General features: G+C 32.1%; 1 protein-coding gene across 1 annotated transcript in view; it reads right to left on the bottom strand.

Annotated features, from left to right (window-relative positions):
* L (zinc finger protein Lobe) overlaps window positions 1-16,303 on the bottom strand; it is an 84,481-nt gene extending 68,178 nt beyond the window's left edge. The window contains exons 1-3 of the mRNA XM_087412654.1: window positions 14,310-16,303; window positions 14,026-14,207; window positions 6,606-6,844 (exon numbers count right to left, since the gene is read on the bottom strand). Coding sequence (XP_087268780.1) covers window positions 6,606-6,844; window positions 14,026-14,122 — 336 coding nt within the window. The 5' untranslated portion in view covers window positions 14,123-14,207; window positions 14,310-16,303. The remainder of the gene's footprint in view (window positions 1-6,605; window positions 6,845-14,025; window positions 14,208-14,309) is intronic.
* Window positions 16,304-17,084: the final 781 nt, after the last annotated feature.

Below are 17,084 nucleotides of genomic sequence, written 5' to 3'. Positions count from 1 at the left end.
CAATGTATAAAAATATTGAGACCAAAATTACCAAAAAAATTGTAAAAGTTACTTACGTGTAATCTTCAACAAGCTTTTGCATAAACAAATCCGACAATGCGCGCGCTTCTAATTGTTATTATGCTATAGTTATTTTCCTTACTCCAGTTACTTATAACACCAATTTTCTACATTGCATCATTGATAAAACAACTAATTTTTATTTTATTAATGTTAGATTTGTTAATTATTATAATAATTCATCATACATATGAAAAAAAAAACATTTTAAACGATAATATACGAAATGGACGAATTTTACTAAAAAAGTGCCTACTTTGGAGCTTAATAACTCTGGAAGTATTAATCGTATTGAATTCAATTTAAGCTCATTTTTTTCGATAAGATGTCTTTAAATTATCTTATGTCACTTTTTACTCTCCGATGCACTCAAAACGATGTAGAAGGCAATAATTGAAAAAAATATCTATTTTTACCGGTTTTTCAAGAAATTTCACTTATCTTCAAACCGTTCTATTCATAGTACAAAACTCGTTAGAAACTCATTTTAAGAAATTTACAGCAGCAACAAAAAAGCTTGCTTATCATTTTTCGATATCTCTTTTCGTTTTTGAGTTTTAATCGAAAAATAAAAAAAAACTTTATTGCTTAATTACCTCCAAGTGCCCTCTTTAATGTTGTAGTACTTTTAAATTTAATTTTTTTATATCTCACTGTCGATTAAAATCATAAAATACTTGTAAAGAATTTCTTCCTTTTTCGCTGTCATTTTCATCTCTGACGACTGACCTAAAATACTGCGATGCAATCACGCACTGAAGTCACATTTTTATGCCCTATGCCGCGAATGCGTTGTATTTCTTATTGTAATAGATATTATTCACTACTTTACAAACATAAATTCACTGCTTTAAAAACAAATTATCTATTTTGAGAAACACAAATTTACTATTTTAAAAATACAAATTCACTGCTTTAAAGCAGTAATAAGCGCGACTTTTTCTCCAAGTGTCGTGCTGGTTTCTGTATTTGAAATGTATAAAAATTGGTAATTGTTGGAATTTTGTCTTGAAAGTGCATTTATTAGTAGATCTCTAGTAGAACTAATGAAAAATGTTGTAAAAAAGGTAATAAAGGTAATAAATTTATCATTTTCTTGTATTTTAGAAGAAAAAGTATTATGTCAGATTCGCGAAATTACACAATAAAAAAATTTGTGTAATTGTGTTGAAAACAGTCTACTCATGTTCTTGTTAACAGTTTGTGTTGAATTTTTTAACATATTCAAGTGTTAATTTAATATAATGTGATTATGTTATTTAAAGATTTTTTTGTGAAATTGATATTCAATGTTTTTTGGTGTAAAAATGACACAATTTATGAGTAAGTGAACAAATAACATAAAAATAATGTATTTTAAAATGTAAATTCTAAGACAAATGAATAAAATTCGTGTTAATTTAATATATCACAAATGTTATAATAATTTTCTGACAAAAAATATGCTTTCATGGTTTGTTTATAAACTGTGTCGATGTTATCTTTCTTTGTATTTATTCTCTTTCATAATATTTATGTTACCTTCTAACATATTCATGTTATGTAAAATTAATTCAAAAATTTGTGGACCGTTTGGGTTTTATTTATATTAAATTCAACACATTTTTCCAACTGTAGCATACCATATTTTCGTATTTGTTCTTTTATTGGTGGTGAACTTAATTTTCTGCCGCTCACTGCTAGAGAGTGCTGGCGAGTTTCGATGTGAAATCATATGTCTTCTGTAGTTTAGATATCACTGAAAGTGATTCAATCCTCACATGTTAGATTTTTCAACGCCAAAGCGATTTTCCAATTGATTGAAAATGAACCGCGATAAACTGTTTTCCGACACGTGCTTCTTCACTACTTTGACCTCAAGAAAATCACAGCGCATCGCTTATTATTGAAGTGTATGGTGATGAAATTCCATCGGAAAGAACATGTAGAGTTTGGTTTCTTCCGCTTCCTAAATGGTGATTTTGATAAAGAACATTCAGGACAGTCGAAAAAATTTGAAGATGTCGAGCTGCAAGAATTGCTTGATGAGAATCCAACTCAAACGCTTTTAGAGTTGTTGAAAGCGTTAAATGTTACTCCAAAGATTGTCTCAAAACGCTTGCATGGGAAAGATTCATAAGGAAGAGAGGTGGCTATCAGAGTTGTCAGAAAATGCCATTTTGAATCGTTTGTCTATCGCGACTTTTTTGCTTGCCAGGCAAAGAAAAAAGAGTTTTTTGTGGCGCATCGTGACTGGCGATGAAAAATGGATTTATTTTGATAATTCCAAGTGGAAAAAAATCATGGGTGGACCCCAGCCAACAATCCGCTTCAACGCCAAAGAGGAATATTCACGGGCATAAGACCTACTCTGCATTTGGTGAGACCAGGAAGGTGTGCTGTATTATAAGCTCTTGCGTCCAAATGAAACCGTTACAGCTGATTGCTACAAACAGCAATTATGCCGATTGAGTGACGAGTTGATGCAAAAAAGATCATCCGTAGCCAACAATCGACAAAGTTATTTTGTTGCATAATGCATGTTGCGGAAAGCGTGAAACAGACGATTTTACAACTTGAATGGGAAATCCTCCTGCATCCAGCGTACTCTCCAGGTCGGATTACCATCTCTTCCGATCGATGCAACACGCACTTACGGACATACACTTCTCCAGTTACGAAGAAGTCCAAAAATGGGTCGATGAGTGGATCGCCTCGAAAGACACCGCGTTCTACCGTCGTGGGATTACTCTGTTGCCGGAGAGATGGAAAAAAGTAATAGAAAATGGAGGAAATTACTTTGATGAAGGTATTCATTCTTCTTCCCTTCGAAACAAATCAATTTTGGAGACAAAAAAATGGCAGGAATTAAGTTCACCACCTATAGTATAAAAAAATACAAAACTTTCTTATTTTTATATAGAACTGTAGAATTATGAAAAGAGAGTGCTACGGAAACTGTCATTTTTATATTAATAGAATATCTGCTAACTTCATGATAGATCCAATATATTTTACGATTTTTATAACTGACTCTTATATATCTTTTCTTTCTTTATATTGTTTTTAAGCATTAAGAGTCCTTTGTATTTGTTAATTTAATATAAAATATTATATAAAAAAATAATTGATTATTTCCCAGTCTTAAACAAATCGTGACTTTTTCTTGAAATGAAACATTCCCAAAGATTCAAGGAAAGCGAATTAATAATTTAAATTAAAATAACTAAATAAGTATCATGTTGGGCATATATACAGAAAAAACAATTTGGTTATAGCTATCTAAAATAGGTTCAACCAAATGTTTTGGTTAATGTAATCAAACTAATTTTGATTAATGTAATTTTATCTTCACAAAAATTTAGTAAGACCAAACAGAAAGGACCGTAAGGATAAAATTATGTTTTAGTTATGTTAATTTGGTTGAATCTATTTTAAATAACTACTACAAAAATTTGATAGCTATTAACAAACTATTTTTTCTGTGTAAACTTAAAAGTGATGTAAATTAAAATAAAAATGTCAACTCACTGAAAGACCAAGAATGTGAGATAAATAACTAAATCTTATTAGCTGTTTTTTTCGCTATTTCTTTTAGTTCTGGATGTTTAATTCTAAAATGCCATCGTACGTAAGTTTGACATACAAGTGAACAAGATCATTAAATACTATTCCTTCAGTAGTCAGCAAGATTGAATTTGATAGTGTGTTTATTTTTTCTTTTCTTTTTAATTAATAATTAGATTATTTGTATTGAGCATCAAAATTTAATTGTGATGTTATTTCAGTAGTTTAGTTGCGTTTTTAAGTTCGAAAAAGTTAATTCGACGCGTAATTAAATAACTACAAATATTACACACACACACACACACACACATGTACATATATAGTATATATACGGTAAAAAAGTTTGTGTTAAATTTAACACATTTCACATGTTCCAAACGGTCCACTCAAATTTTTGTGTTAATAAAATAAATATATTAAAAAATAACACAAATATTATGTAAAAAATTAACATAAGAAGCATAATACTTTGACACAATTTAAAAACAGTTTTACGTTAAATTAACACATTTATAATGATAAATTTAACTGAAATTAGATTATTTTTATATTTTTAATTTAGACGATGCCTCTGTGATATTTAACATATGTAATATAGATTTAACAAATATTTACTGTTATAAAAAGAAAATAACAAAATATCTATACTTTTTTACATATAAAATATGTAACTAGTTGTACATAGAACATATTTCTTCAATAAAATTAACATTTATAATATATTAAATCAACACACACATTTTATTCATTTATTCTTAGAATTTATGTTTTAAAACTACATTATTTTTATGTTATTGTTTGTTTACTTACCTATAAATTGTGTTATTTTAACTGAGAAACGTTAAATTTTAATTTAACACAAAATATTCAAATAACACAATCATATTATGTATCAAAATTATGTTAAATTAAAAATTCAACAAAATTTTAACAAGGATTTGAGTGGACTGTTTTTAACATAAATACAAAATGTTTTTTACTGTGTATAAATTCACATTGAATCATTTAAGCATTAAAAATCCAGCTTCGACCGTAATGGGTCTTTATTTCCTGTTCCTATAGATTATTTGTATTTATAAAAGTCTACATTATAAATATGTTGTCAATAAAAGTGTGAGATGTATGAAAATTTGGTATTAAGGGTGACTCACTTCCTCGTATGTAAAAACATACCAATAGTATTATCCAATATCGATAAGGTTCTAGGGTTAATCTTGATATCTTTGAATTCATGATATATTGGGAATCTTCAAAATTCAGCCGTTTGTGAATCTGTCAATGTTAATTTCGCGATAGGTTCACAAGGATTGAGATTATTCGCTGCGATTGTCGGTAGAGCATAGTCAGCATTGTGCGTAACATAAATAGACAGCTATCTGCCTGCCTAGACTCGGGTACTCGTCTTGATTATCGGAGTCATATCTGCACGTTATACAGCGCGCACACATACATACATACATACACACATACACACACGCACGTGTATGTACAGCAATGGATTTTCGCGTTGCGAAAGAAGAAGTAAGAGGAGGTTGAAGGGACGGCCGCCACCTGGACGAATAACCTGATAACCGGTACAACCTGTTATGGACACAACGCTACAGATTCTGACCCGATGATGACCCGCGTCGGCCGGCCTCGGACGCGGAAGAACGAGCTAATGCCACCGCCATGCAAAACAGAAAAATCCAAAGGAGAGAACTCGCCACGCGTCTCTTCATCGCAGGACATGGCACTCGCGCTCGCATGTCGTAGGACATTCGCGGCGTGGAAATGTACGCGTTAACTTGCCCGCGTACAGGACTCGTCGACCTCGCGGAATCACACCTCGAATTTTTTCTCACATGGCGCGAAAAGAGAGAAGAGGTTTATGCACGATGCGCATATTAATGTTCGAATGTCATGAATGTCAAGAATGTTATTAATCCTTTCGGTTTAATTTTTTTTTCCGTACGATCTTGTGTCTTAGGCAGTTTTAAGTGGACGCGAGAGACTTAAAAATCACAGCATTTTTTAAGAAATGTATTTATAGGAATGCAGGAACAATTAGTAATATATCTTGGCAAAAAAATTGTTGTAGAAATGAAAAAAAATGTTTTTATGTGTTTTTTTAATTTATAAAATTTCCTAAAAAATATTTCAACTTTTTTTTACTTTATGACTTTTTTTGGAAATTTAAAAATAAGAAATTTTATAATTATAAAGCATTCTAGGAAAAAATGTGAATTTTCTCAGCACTTCTAAAAAAACGTTTGAACTTATATTATTTATCTTTAAGGAGATTCTAGTTTGGCAGGCCAAAAAATTGTTTTTCTAAATTGTGTTTTCGGAAATTTGGCAATTCCGAAAGTATATTGTTAAAAGTGTTCATAAAAGTAACGTAAAATAACATTCAGTTAATCAGCTTTTTGGCAACAATTTTCGATTGGTTTTTTATTTCCAATAATAACCTCTATGTGTTATTTCCAATATAACCTCTATGTGTTGATAATTTTTTCGGCTTTTTTGTCTCAGATAGAATTGACGAAAGCGTGTCAAAGACAAGAAACAAATTTTTAATACGTCTTGCATATTATGTGTACCTTTTTTTATGTGATAAGGACACAAAAAATATTTTTAACTGTCTACTTTACATGTAAATAAAGTCTAAGAAAATTTTATATTATATAATATATTAATTTATTTCTTTTAAAAACATTTTTGAAAATCATATAATTTTTAGCCTTTCAAATCAAATTATAGAAATTTCTTCTTATAAGTAATCTCCTTATTATTCATATAATAATCTAAGAATATTGTCTTACAAGAAATATATTATCATTTCAAAACAAAATTAAACGCTTGATCCTTCTTTACAGACTTAACATTTTTGTCTCTAATCATTTTACATTGCAAATAACTATATTTGAATTAGACGTACATTTGCATTCTTTGTATCCAACAATAACGAGCTATTAATAGCCCGGGAATATCCAATTATCGAGGAATATCATTCTTACCTGTTCATGTTTTTTCAGGTAGCTGAGCCGCGGGAACGTTCTGTCGCAGAATTGACATGGATACGGAGCAGCGGGGTTATTGCCGTCGGGATTGACGCTGACGTCGACATCAACCTCGGGTTCCGACGGGAAGCTGGCCGATGTCGGCGTCGCGCAAGAGGACGGCGTCTCGCCGCCACGACGCGAGTTGGGCCCGCCATCCTCGCTGTGCCACGAGGAACTTCCGGTTCCTAGGGCCTCTGAAATCAATATAGAAGAAGAATCTCAATAATCTCAATCGTCTCGATATCATAAACAAATTTTTTATCTATCTTAGTTTTAGAAGATTTTTCAAGATCTCTTCGCGAGTGTCATAAGAAGAGAATGCTTTTATAAGCCCATTCTACAATTGCGTAAGCGTAGTTATAAGATTGCAGTTAAACTGACCAATCATAGTTGAATATGAGGAGAATATTCACCTGTGATTGGTTAATTCTTACAACTGCAACCACTTACAACTACGCCTTTGCTTGCATTGTAGACTGAGCTTTACGTTCGAGACGACTTACGATTTAGGAACTCGTCATGTGTATGCGTAACAATGTTACGGATCTCTCACCTCGCCTGTTATGTGTCCCTTTATATCGTTCTTGTAACGAGCGCAGACAGTAAAACTCGTACCATTAACCCCCGAGCCTTGACTGGCTCGAAAAAGATTGCGGTCTTGCACGACCCCTGATTGTGCTAGGCTACATTCAACAGGCAGAACATCTCGTGGGATTGTCGCCTTCTTCGTTAACTCAGGGTTACCTGACGCCTCGTTTGAGATTTTTCTAGTAAGTAATTCTTACAAAACATTGTAACATGTTTGTTTAAATAATATATATTTTTATAATTAGATAGCTTATTGTAATATTTTTAACTACATGTATACGGAAATGATGATTTTTTAAAGTATATAACAATTTAGCTGGATACAGATCTGTGACAATAATTTTATTCACCCATTAAGTAATTATGTGAAATACGAGCCAATTGCTAAAATGTTAAAAATTTGAGGTATTACTCATCATGAATTTTTGCATAATTATTTGGTGGTCCAACAAAATTATTTTATAATTATATTTACTTAAATCATTCTCTTTACTTAAATCATTTCAGCAAAATCATTCTTTCTGTATCATTTCGCAAAGAAACTGAAATATTCATATTATGGAAAAGTGTACGATAATTCATTGGTGCTTCGACGGAATGTATTGCAACCAACACCTTCCAAATGCGTGAAATGATTCGGAAGTAGTGACTTTGGCGCGAAACGTCAAATAACTTTGGAGCAAACGGGTCAAGTAGGGAACTCCCGCGTCTCTGTCACTGAAAATCAGGCTTAATCTCCTCCACGTCGCTGAGGGAGCGTGTCGCGTCGCTACTTCCGGCATAGTCACGCCGGTTAATCACAAATAATTTATAATTGCCGGGAATAAAGACCAGAGAGATCACCGAGAGCACTTCGTGATAGAGCGAAGCGAGGCGCGCCGCGTAAATGGTGGAAATGACTCGGCTAGTTGGCCGTTTCCTCATTTGTCCTCGACTCCGGCGATGGATCGACACCCACGAGTCGATTTAAGAGATTTTGCGGAATCCCAGTCTACGCGCGCGAGAGAGACCGCCACCCAGAAGATTACGAGAGATACGACGATCGTGGTACGCCGTCATGGATGCTGCGTAAATGGCTCGTATCCTCCACCCACACGTCATCCTCATGAGGCTCGATCTCTTCCTCTCTTAGAAGGACTTCGCCCAGACTCCGCGTTTCCGCGCGAATTATCGTGATGATCGTGTCGCTCAAAAGACGAGGTTTGAATACGTATCGGAAATCGCATTTTTAGGGTTTTTTTCAAGAATCATTCTCGAGAATGAAATTAATGAAATAAGAAGATAAAAACGAAAAAGATATTAAAATAAATATTTTTATTTCCAGAAGAGGAAAAACATCAAACAAAATAATTAAATTGTCATTAATTTCTATACATTTTTTAATATATAAATATTTGTTTTTAAGTTTTTTATCTTTGTTACACACATTGTATTCGCGCGCGCGATACTAAAAATAATCTAATGAGAGTGTGTGTGTAGAAACGTTTGTCATATCTTACATCGTTCTTTGTAACATTTTCATTATTTCATGTTTCTTTTTGTAACTTAATGGCTGCGTTCTACAGAGGAAATTAATCAGTTAGCGCTTAATAATTCTTTAATATAATTAGTTCCTACACTTAGATTCAGCAAAAAAAGGTAAGGACCAAATATATTAAAGAATCACTAAGCGTTAATGATTAGTTTTTCTCTGCTGAACGCAGTAAATGTTTATTCCTCAACTAACACCAGAACCTAGCTTGATTCGTAGCTTTTTCTATTCTATTGTTTGAAAATTAATAATTTTTAAAGATAAAGCAATTTATAATATATCGTGTAAATATGTGCAGATATTCATGATTCATATTTGAAGGGATAAGAAACTTATTTTTTCACGTTACATCGAGCATTTACTCATTTGGCACTACAACTGACTCACACGCTTCGATGGTTCTTCGAGTGGACGCTGAGAAAGTCACTTTGGCGAAAGGCTGTCTAGGTGTGAAAGAACATGACTGATTAGTACAAAAGCTAGAAAAGCATTTTAGCAAATCAATTCTTATAAATAGAAAATGTATTTCCTGTCTATTGTGTTATTGTTATATTTAACTAATCCTCTGATTGAGTGATTTTCAGGAATTCCTAAATGTATGGCGAGAACGCGTCCAGTTAACATACGAACACTATACATACCATCTGTGCTATATGAGAGTTTCTGTTGGGAGTGACTCGAAGAAGAGACCTTTCAATTCGAGAGAAACTCTTATTTAATTCGCGATCGTGTCCGATCGGCGACGATGTGTCATCACGGCGAAAATAGGCACATTTAGCGGCGCAGGCTGCCGATGCACGCGTTGGCAACCTGTGCCGCATCCCGTCGACGGTGCTGTTGTCGCTTTGTGCCCCCTAGAACTATTTTTAGGAGCGCTTCGACGACGCTTATTAATAGGGGCCCCGACTTAACGCCTTCGTTAATTGTGACTTATGCCGGATCGCTTCGCGCGGATTTTCATGCCAGTGGCGTAACACGGACCTGCGACAACGGTTTATATTCCATCAATAGGGAATAGGGAAAATATCCTCTTTGCTTTTTCCATATTGGAAGTATTTAGTATTTGTGATTGTAATAGCGCGCGCATAGTAAAATAATTATGATTAAAAATTCCATTTTTATAGTATTACTACTACAATGTTAGTAATAGTAATAATTATACTTATACATTTATATAGCATTAATAACTATAAAAGTGGAGCTATTAACAATAATTATTTTACTATACTATATTCATAATTATTTTACGTATCAACTGTAGAATTTTTTATGTAGAACTATTTTATAGAAAACTATATACACACACACAGACACACACACGCACGCATGTAAAATTAGTAATACATTATAGCTATACTCAATAATTATAAAGATGGAGCTCCTGATAATTATTTTATGATACAATTATAGTTACAAATATCAAACACTTTATTTTCTCCTGTGTACTGTTCTAATTTTTCGACTAATGTCTCATTTGTGAATACTTTTTAAATCAATCTAAGAAAGAAAAGGTTTCTATCGCGGATTCTGTTATCCGACTATATTCCGTTTCGATTTATTAATAGATTTGAAATAAATAAACTTTATTATACAGAGGATTTCAAAATTCGTAATTCAAAATCAGGTTATCAGTCGTATTTAAGAAAAAGTCATTTAAAACATGTATTGTATTTTTAATAAAAAAGAATAAAAGAGTTATTTAGTATTTATTATTCTAAATAATTTCTTCTGACTTATTTCTTATTTAATATTTTAAGTAAGTTTTCAAAACCTATTATATATTTTTTATATTTTTTAAAATCTATATATTATCTATGTTCTATTCCTTAAAAATCGTATCATCTATATCATATATTTTAAATAAATTTTTCAAATCTATTTTATACTTTTTTATTTGAAATGTATGTCACAGTTTTTTAACGACTCTTACAATTTTAAATAAGTCGTATCAGTTAAGGGTCGATCGTATTTAAAATAATTCTACTTAGAATATGTGAATATAATAAATAAGAAATAGGTCAGAAGAAATTATTCAAAATGAAAACTACAAAATAAGTGTCTTATTTTTTTATTTAAGATAAAACAGTTTTATTACTTTAAATAATTTTTTCTGACCTATTTTTTATTTAATATTTTAAATAATTATATTTAAAAAATATAATTAATTATTTATATTTTTAAAATTAATTTTTTAATATTTTTTATTAAAAAAGTCGTATCAGTTTTTTATCGACCCCTGCAAGTTTCTAGATCTTATTTTATACTTTTTATTTATACTTTTTAAATTTTATTTTGTATTTTTATTTTAACTAAGTCAGTTATTTTACCGAGTCTTGCTCAAAATATCATAGTAAAAAAGTTTTTAAAAAATTAAGTAAAAAAGTTATTTATAAATTTTTATCTTAAATAATTTTTGAGATAATAAAGGTTTAAGTATGGTCAATTACAGATCACGTTTATAGATAGCCATTTGTCCATAAGTCGCGTGTGCAGTAGTATTAGTGAGCGTTGGTAAGCGCACACTCCAGCGCGCTAATATTCACAGGTGACTATCTAAACGTTTAGTTTATATTTAAACCCTTATCTAAGAAACTGTTGCCTAAAATAAAAATTTACAAATAACTTTTTTACTAAATTTTTCAAAAACCTTTTTGCTATAATAATATTTGGGTTACGAATTTTGGGACATCTTGGATTTAAGTTAATTAGAAATATCTCCTTGAAATTATTTTGATTCTAGAATCGTTGGAAATATTTTTCTAATCACTTTGACAACTTCGACAAATTAATACAAGGTAATTGTACTGTACTGCTTTAACAATATGTTCAGATTTCGTACAATCGTTTCAAAGCATTGACATTGATGTTTGACACCAAGTAACGTCTTTTGTAATTATTCACGCTGTCCGCTCGCAATTATGCAGTAAAATTATCGCTACTATTACTAGCGACAAAGTTTAACAGTGCGCTCGTCAGGAAGCTATTTTGTATCAACTTGTTCTTGGCGATCGTCATCAATCGTAGTATGCTTAAAAGCCATATATATGCGTGCATGTGATTATAGATCAGTTATTTATCGCATAAGGATGAACATTTGTCACGGGGAGATTCACGCAAGTAATAATAATTCATGCTGGCTCGCCTTCGGGCTTAATTTACACGCAATAGTCGATTTGAGGACTTCAACGAGAGATCGAAAATTCATAAAGATAAATACTGGGAAGGAAAATAAAAAGTAGGAAAGTAATTTTTAGAACACTTTGAGCAAGCGAATCTGCTAGCTGATATGTCGTATGACTCAAACTTAACATATGATTAAATTAATCATATCTGAATTTAGATAAGTTACATTTAAGTTACATTGAAATTAAGTTTAAGTAGACTAGATAATATCATGAATTTCATATGTCATATCGCGTTTTAAACGCTCGGATTCTGCACGTGTAATGTCGCCACGTGTCTGCTTTAACGGAGTGCGATTAGTCAGCGATTTCTGATCGAGGCGAGGGACCAGAAATAAGAAACGAGGGACGAAAGAGAGATCACCACGAAAAGTATTGATTCTAAAGATGGTGAAATGAGACGCAATTATAAATACACTAACCCTTGCTCTTTTTATCATGACAATCCCTATATCATTTCCTTACTTCAAAAGGATATTATCATGAATAAGTTAATTAACTCAGCTTCATAAAAAATCGTTAAAATCGTCACAATTCAAAAAGATTTCAAATGATTTTTTAAGAAATATATTACAGAAATATATATACAGAGAGAGAAAAAGAGAGAATCTTTGATTCTCCAAAAATGACTGGAATTGGGAATTTGTACTTTTCGTTAAAAATGAACATTATATACGCATGAAGTTCAATAAAGTAAATATTTATATTAATATATTTAATAATACAATTTTATAATTCAAATGAAAATTTTCTCATTTCATCTTAATTATTTTTTAAAAACATTTATTAATCCTTATTGAAATAATTTTTAATTCAGATCCTCAATCGCCTCCAAAGTATTTATAATGCTTTCAAATACAATATAAAAAAAATTTGTAATTTTTTTATAATCCTTTCATTTTGTTAAAAAATACATGTAATCTTTAAGGATTGGAAACAAAAATCAAGAAAAAGATTATGTTAATGAATGAAGAAATTTAATCATGTTAAGAATATATTTTTCTTGCCAATATTATACTGAAAAGAAAATTTACTTAATTTTATTAAATATTTGTTTAAATAATACTAACGAAATATTTACTTATAGTAAATAAACATTTATTCAAAATAAAAAAATTATCACAAATCTCAGAAATAAATTGGATCTGTTGAGCTGAAATAATTCTATGTAATTCTTATGTACTAATATCCAATCCTTAAAACTGCGCGAATTTATCTTCGGTCTTGAAACGCAATTCTAACAGAACTAGAATAAAAAATTATTATACTTAAGTTAAATAAATATATATATTATATATAGTAAATATTTCATTAGTACATATTCAAATAAATATTTAATAAAATTCGATAATTTTTAAAAATGTATATTTGATTAGTCAATAATTTGTTGTCAAGTTGAAAAATAGTTTTTCTTTTTCCTGGGAAATTAAGTTAATTAATTTAAATTATCTATTAATATCTTATTAATTAAAATTAATTAATTTAAATTATTTATTATTATCTTATTAATTAATTAATTTATTACTTTTGAAGTAAAGGAAGGATATATCAGAGTTACTTAGCACCAAGCTAAGTAAACACTAGCGCATGAATAAATTCCTTCTACCATGCGGAACAAATAAGTACAAGAAATGTAAATACAGTCAGGCAGCGAGGTTGCCTTCTCTAAATTGTCTCCCGTATCAATATAAACTGAATTCCAAATTCGAGTTTAAATGAGAATACTTTTGTATCGGTTAACTTTTCAATAATATTTTTTTATATTTTTGGTCATTCAAATTAGTCAAATTTTTGCAAATTTAACGGGTGGAAAATTCCACACGTGAATCCGTTCTGCAGTGGCGAATAAAAAGTTGTGAAATAATATGAAAGAACGCGACGATAATGCTAAACTTCGTGGAAAAGTAGTAGAACTTGAGGTATACATAGATAGAAAACAGACGGAGATAGAAGAAAGGCAAAAAGGAAAATAAAGATACGGAAGAGAGAGAAAGAGAAAGAGAGAGAGAGAGAGAAAGAGAGAGAGAGAGAGAGAGAGAGAGAGAGAGAGAGATAGAGAGGTACATCTACAGACCTTTAGATTTGTGTTGCTCATCCTGTGACGGTTCCTTGTGTGCGTGGATTTTTCCAATCAACAATTCCAGCCGTGAACTGTTGCCTTTGAAAAGCATCTTGTCCTTATTATTTTTTTGTATTCTTGATCGATTTTTGGTTTAACAAGAAGTCCAGATCACGTGTCCAAAATATCGAACTGAACTATTGTCATCAAATTAATCAATATGGAATCATGAATATTAATATTTAGATTGTTGATGTTGTTGTTCGTATTAAAATAAGTTGAAATCGGTACAAAGGTACCTTAATGATTTAGAACGTCAGCGTTCAGGTCACGTAAATCGATAAATCTGCTAACACATTATGGTAAGGCAACAATGAAAATATCAATCCAAATATCATTAAAGCGTATCAATTGAAATGTCGTTATAAAACTAAGTGGCTTCGGATGTCAATTAGCAAGTAGCTTTCGATAATTCCAATTTAAGGCACTCGCGCGTGTGCGTTCTTGTTCCTTCAAAATAATTTAATTCTCATCACACACTGCACATCAAAAATCTCAAGACACAGGTAACTCCGTTTCTCAAAATTCGGCGTAATTTTATCCAACTCGTTTGCCAAGTGTCTTTCGATTATTCCCTCTTGATTCCGTTTTTGTGATTTTCATCGAGAGTGATTAGGCATTTGATGTACTGCGATAACAGCCGTATCTGCATTGAACCTCTTCGCTGAATCCCATCAGGTTGGTCAGGATCGCGCGAGTCACCGATCGATCCTTCGTCGATCGCGATGCTTTGAGAACTGCGAGCTTCGTCAGTAGTCGACCCGGTATCTCGGACGATCTTGAGACGAAGCGCGCGCGTCAAGGGGGTCTCACTCGTGACTATTATCGCGCGCGATGCAAAGCGATGCACGCACACGTAACGCAGGCACATACGTACGCACACACGTACATGGTCGAAGTTCTCCAGTGAAGTGGTGCCGGCAGAAAACGACGGCAGGAAGAAGGAAAGAGAGGGGACCACGAAAAGCCACATGAGAGAGACCAGGGAGTCCTCTGGGAAACCAGCCACGGTATTGGACGGTAGGCGGGCTCACACACTAACGAGTACACCCACCTTTCGAGAACTACCGCCACCCGACACCTATTTAACCTTTCTCGTAACCGGCTCCTCCACCTAATCCTCCACCTCGCACGCGCGCAGACCCCGATGAGAACGCTTAGGTCCGCGAGGATCAGCTCGGCATGAGAATCATCTCGAGGTTAGGAACTTTCTTTTTGACGATTTTATATCTCTACTGAGGAAAACAATAATTATGACAAAATAGATATTAGGTTTTTTTTTTAAAGAAAGAAGAAATAAAGAAAAAAAGTAAAATAAAAATAATACGATGCTATTATACGTATCGATAAGATTTCGATGCTAAAATTTATATAATAACATAAATAAGTATTTATTATATTTATTATATAATAAATATTATGTAATAAATACAAATGTAATAAAAAAACAAATGTTGTTTGTAGCCTATTATATCGTTTTTATTTCGTTTTTAATTTATTTGAGCTCTTTTATGTCTACTTTCTATTGATTTTTTTAAATAATGAAGATAAAACCGACTTATAGAAGTGCATTTTCTTCTCGATTGATTATATTAAGCCTGCGACACACGATACTTGTTTTCTTGCTAGATTGCTTGCGTTTTAGTGAATTATTATAATTGCATCCAGAATGCAGAAAAGTAAGTTTCTAGTAATTTACCAAATTGCTTTAATTAAATTAGTAGTTACTTTATTTCTCCTTTTTATTACTAGGTCTCCTAATATTTATTATTAAGTCTCCTATTTTATATGACGTCGCGAATAACGACCGTCTCGATCATTGGAGCTTTTAAATCGCGTGCAATCGCTTTTTCCGACTCCACTTCTTCGCACCCAGTGTTGCGATTCGCGCGAACAATCAAACTCTCCGCTTGTCGAATTCACGGCGATTTCGTACGCAAGGCGAGTCGTTACCCGCGGCTAATGCTACAAAAGCGCCGGTCAGGAAACTTTCAACAGGGTATTCGACCACGAAAAAGTGCCGTTACCGTTCGGTTAGCGCCGTAGAAAATAAGCCTCTACTTTGCGCAGAGAAAATTACTCGCGTTGACGACCAAGTTCTGTGAACTGCGTTAAGTAAAATGAAGTATCTAAGTTGGTATTGAAATTATTTAAAAGTATAGATAAAATTTGTTGGAATATTATTACATTATTATGAATGGTTTGGTAAAATCGAATAATTATAACAAATTTTGATTAATATTTTTGTTCCTCAATGATAATTAATCTTTCTTTTATAGGGCTTTTATACTGAAAAAGATTATGATTTTCAAAAAAATACATTACCTTTCAATTTTTAGAATCTCTCGCTTTGAATTTCTTATATATGTAATATATAGTATAAATTCATAAACGTACAAAATTTCAATTCTTAAGTTTTGATTAGAATTTCAGCTTCCTTTTGAAGAGTATAAGAATTCTATGATGATTCCGATGTATTTTATTCCGTGATTTATAAATGAAGTAAAAAATTGTAAATTATTTAAATTCATAGTTCTTTTTAAAAATAATATCCTTGATTTCTCAAAATATGTGAAAATGATGGAACTGTTTTAAGCAGTTAAAAATACATAAGAATCATCAGCTGTTGAGAAATAGAAATCAAACTCTCTTGTATTATATAACAATTACGTTCCCATTCATAATTCCAATGTTACTGGAATATAGACGCCGAATAAAGACATACTTTACACAGCCTAATTTTTCATTTTGACAGCACTCGCCCGTCACGAGGAGGCTCGAGTTTACGCGATAGGGTTCTTGAGACTTCAAACACGAAGAAGCGTAGAAAAGAAAAGAGGCTGTCGGGGGGGGGGGGGGGGGAGTAAAAAAGGTGAATTTCGGTGGTAAGGAAGAGGGGCCCCCCCGCAAGTCCTGTGAAATCGCGCGGAATGGATTCTCACACGCGGCTGGAGCTCTGTACCACCTTATGGGGTACGCAATGACGGAGAGCACGGCACCCTATGGGCTTCCAT

The sequence above is a fragment of the Acromyrmex echinatior genome, chromosome 13 (assembly GCF_024713525.1).
Source record: "Acromyrmex echinatior isolate Ae372 chromosome 13, ASM2471352v2, whole genome shotgun sequence".
NCBI classification, from domain to species: Eukaryota; Metazoa; Arthropoda; class Insecta; order Hymenoptera; family Formicidae; genus Acromyrmex; species Acromyrmex echinatior.
Note: the sequence above shows the minus strand (reverse complement) of the source record. Positions and strands in the feature narration are given on the sequence as shown.